The sequence below is a fragment of the Nanorana parkeri genome, unplaced genomic scaffold, assembly GCF_000935625.1.
Source record: "Nanorana parkeri isolate BGI_ZX_2015 unplaced genomic scaffold, ASM93562v1 scaffold965, whole genome shotgun sequence".
Lineage (NCBI taxonomy): Eukaryota > Metazoa > Chordata > Amphibia > Anura > Dicroglossidae > Nanorana > Nanorana parkeri.
The window spans coordinates 146,863-151,027 of record NW_017307233.1 but is presented as its reverse complement, the minus strand read 5'-3'; the positions used below and the strand labels follow the sequence as shown (position 1 = coordinate 151,027).

The window sequence follows — 4,165 nt, the reverse complement described above, 5'->3', positions numbered from 1 at the left end:
CCAATTTTCTGTGCTTTGCTGGTGCATGTAAAATGAATGAGCTGCCTTAACACAAGGCACTTTATGCATTATTGCAACCTAATGCAAGTAAATGTGCATTAAGTAAAAGGAGTGAATAAGACCATAAAGAGAACCTGTCTTGTTTAAGGTTTTTAATGAAATTCCTTCTAGGCATGAGGTTCTGGGACCAGAGGTTCTCTAAATTCATAGATAAGCCCTACTATTCCACTATCCAATGAGAATGAGTTAATGTCCAGTAAGGGCACCCAGTAACACACTTTACACTCCCGACCCATTCCTGGCATCTCTAAGATTCTGCAAATGAAGCCGGGTGCTGGGATCAGTGGCCACTCAATGGCAGAAGAAGGAGGATGCTGGACCCGCAAGAAGCAGCAGATAAGATGGTGGTGGCGGACAGAGTGGCAAGACATAACATTGAACTGCTAGCAGTGGAGAAAGGCAAATATAGAGGTGAGTTTGCCATAATGTGTAAGTATGTTCTACATACTTGCATATTGTTGCAAAAAAGAAAACTCCTCCTGCAGTATGTGCAGTATGTGCAATATGTGCAGTATGAGTTATTTTCCCACATGTTTGTATGTGAAAAAATAAAATGAAAATGATAATTCATGGGAACACTGAGACGTGACCCCATTCAATTATTTTTGCATTGAACTGCCTAATTTATTAGTGAGTCGAATGCATGATATTTAAATATGTCTTTCTACTAGATGGATGCTCCAGAATCTGATAAGTACAGTCATGAAGATGTGTTAAAGATGCTACAAGATCTAAACAAGGATCTAGAACAAATGTTAGAGCAAATGGAAAAGTTATCAGGTAAGATATATGATGTGAGTAAGTCATGTTCAATCCTTAAAAGAAAATCACTGAATGAGATTATTGAACACACAAAGTCATCATTGAATGTCAATGTGGAATAGTAAATTATCATTTGCATCAGATACTTTTAACATTGCATATAGATTTAATAATGGCCCAGATATTGCCATAGAGTGCTCACTGACTGTTCACCAATTCCAAGAACTATAGCCCATGAGTGGGAGCCATCTTCCTATCCTTGAAAGTGCTGGCACACACCCCAATCTGCCTTACACCTTGGATAGTGGCACCTTTGCCATCTGTTATCTCCTTCTCCTTTATTGTGTCTGGTCATAGATAGGCAGATGTCTCTTGAAAACAATGGACAGGGTGACATCTACCCATCCATGAAAGTGCTGAGGCTTGCCACACTCTATTATACAATTTGTCCAATTGTCACAATCTGGGATGAAGCACGGAGTCCAGTAGCTGAAACAGCAGGCAAGCTTGGACAGGCTTGGCACACAAGTGGGCAGGAGCAGTATATGAGCAGGCAGAAACGTTGTCAGTGGTCAAACTGAAGTCAGAAGCCAAAGGTATCAAGGTTCAAGTAGAGGGCAATAAGCATAGTTGGTGAAACAGCAGCCAAGGTTTGGTACACAGATAGCAGTATAGAGAATGCAGTCTTACAATAGAAAGCAAGATTTTGGTAAGGGCATAATGATTTGGCACATAGGAAGTGCAGAAGCAAGGAGTTCAGCAGAAAACTAGGTTTAACTGAAGATTGCACAAGAGATCAGGCAAGGAGCTATCCAGGGTTTCAGGTTTCTCAGCAGGAAGAGCCACCACCAGACATGACAGGGGCCTTGGGTTCAGATCTGGATCCTGACACCAATGTTACTGCACCATTACTTTTCTCTTCTCATTTAGAAGAGGGCATGTTATCACATGCTAGACAAAGAATTTCCACCTAGCTAGAAAGTCTCTGCGTATAATAACATGTGCTTCCAGCTCTCATAAGAGCTCTTTATCACACCCTAGATTAGCTGTTGGCATCTGAATTTGGTGAAAATCTAACCAAAGTCAGTGACCCCAAAGCCTGTTGTCTCTAGTACAGTGAATTGGGTAGATTACAGCAATTTACAGTCATAGCTATTATTCCAGGTTGACAAGCAGATACTTCTAAATTTGGCCAAGCCAAACTTATGGGTAAACCAAGCACTCTGCACCCCTCTGACAATCATTTGCCCTCTGAGATCTACAGAGCAGCTTTTGCTTTACGTTTGCTTTTACTTTTCACATTTATACTAAGACTGGTAGGCAAACAGAGGAAAAATTGACAGTTTTTGTGCCTTTTATTTAAATATCGGGCTAAAAGCTGTGGAAATACTACAGTAGAGTTGCCAGCTGTCAGCATTGCCCTTATCTAAACAGTGTTGATCATTTTTGAATATTGTTCCCGACACAGAGAAAGTTATAGGATGTTATGTTATTTCAATAGTAACGCTGCACACCAAGACATTCTTGTGACAAATTATCTTTGAATGCAGTCTGAGAAAAACCAGTAATTGTCATTGATAAAAGTAGAACTCCATTTCATATTTGCACATATGTAAAAAACACTGCAGAAAACAAATGTGCACCTTGTGCTTGTTATTAGTTGATGCTGCATGGATGGCTCATGACATGGTGACTGCACGCAGCAATCCTGCCCTGGCTGAACAAGCGAAGAGACTCAATGAAGCTTTTCAGAAGTGCCTGAATGAGGTGGAGAAAAACTGGAAGGAGGTGCTAGAGGAATCCATGCCAGCATCATAGAGTCAGAATGCTGTAATGCAAATACCTGTGTTTTTCCTTCAAACCAAAATGAATAATTTATACTTAGTAAACATGTAGTTGAAACATTGAAAGTTCATTCAGTTCATTTCAGGTTTACCCAGTTCACAATATATTACACAGAGTGCTAAATATAAATAAAATAGCTTGAACTGATAAAAGTATAACAGTGTCATAAATTCGTCTCTTGCTCTATGTTCATCTTTCATACATTAATAAAGAAACTTTTATCCAGATAGATATAAATATTTATAAATATTCATAGGAGTGTGGCCAGGCCATTAAACTTGTTTTGTGTATCAGTATCATTCACGGTAAGTGTGTTCTCTCCAGATGCAGAGTCTAAGCAACATTCCATCTTTGCAGGAAGTTTTATATTTGGCTATGTTACATTCCTAGAGTGCTACCCTTAGGTTTGTCCTATTAGCAGAGTACAAAATGATCATGCAGCCACATGGTGCATAACTTGGAGGAAGGTGAGGCCGGAGACACCCAGGCAGATTTGTATTAGGTAGAAAGGACACAATATAGTGCTGAATTTGTACTACCTGATAAGATCATAGGCATGCTAAAGTGCAGTTCCCTATTTAGGTCAGCAGATGGTGTTGACACACTCAAGCCATGGAAAAAGACTCCCTTTTTGAGAGCTGACTACACAAACAAAGGATCAGTGGCTGCTTATAGGTGTGCTGGAGCCATTAGTCCCTTACACTGAAATACTTGTTGCACCCTTGTGTGAGTTTCTTGACTTCACTCATAGTGAATCTGAAGGATAACCAGCGCAGATCCATGCAGCGAAAAAGTTAGTAGGTCAAATTGATGACAAACTTCTCTTAAAGAGAGTCAGTCATTACTGTGCTTATGCAATAATCGAAATATTCAGACTTACATTATTATACATGTGGGAGGTTATTTGTAAAAGATTTTGATTTGTCCCCTGATTTATATTTCCTTGGCGATTCTGAAATTTACATTTTAGTTTAGATCAGTGGAGTCAGATCACCTGAAGTCTGAAAATTGCTGCTGTAATTGCTTGACCTTACACATTGCACACTCAAAAGCTGGGAAGAAGTGTATGGATGTCAGCCAGTTGGCATTAGCAGCAACTCTGAAACCTTTGGTGATCTCTCACCCCGCCACAAGTGAGCATTTCAACCCATATAGTGTAAGTGAAGCTGGATAAGGGGGTAAATCTTAATCTTTCATAAGTAAGCTTGTACAATTAGATTTATGTAAATCAGATTAAGTAGGTCCATCTCCTGGCAACCTCTCCCCATCTTTTGCTCCCATTCACTATTTTTTTTTTAAAGATAACCTCCGAAACCCGTTTTTTCTTACCTGACTTACATGTCCCTCGCGGGCGCCCCTTCCTCTTGTGGGGACCGGTGATCTAGCACTGCATTCTGGGCCTGCCACCAACTGGTCTTGTTGCCACCCTTCTTTTGACAGTAAGCCCATTGGATATGTCCACATCACTACACTACACAGACACCCGAAGAAGGACCTT

At 40.2% G+C, this 4,165-nt stretch overlaps 1 protein-coding gene across 1 annotated transcript; it reads left to right on the top strand.

The window, feature by feature from the left end:
* Window positions 1–731: 731 nt before the first annotated feature.
* LOC108795390 (synaptonemal complex central element protein 3-like) lies at window positions 732–2,640 on the top strand. Its single transcript, XM_018566635.1, has 2 exons — window positions 732–840; window positions 2,483–2,640. The coding sequence occupies exons 1-2, from the start codon at window positions 732–734 to the stop codon at window positions 2,638–2,640; spliced, it is 267 nt and encodes an 88-aa protein (XP_018422137.1).
* Window positions 2,641–4,165: the final 1,525 nt, after the last annotated feature.

What these genes read in the sequence shown, in the direction of transcription:
- LOC108795390 (XM_018566635.1), top strand. Translation starts at nt 732, where the DNA reads ATGGATGCTCCAGAATCTGATAAGTACAGTCATGAAGATGTGTTAAAG. An exon ending in GCAAATGGAAAAGTTATCAG is followed by an intron (nt 841 to 2,482) that starts GTAAGATATATG and finishes GCTTGTTATTAG; the next exon opens with TTGATGCTGCATGGATGGCT.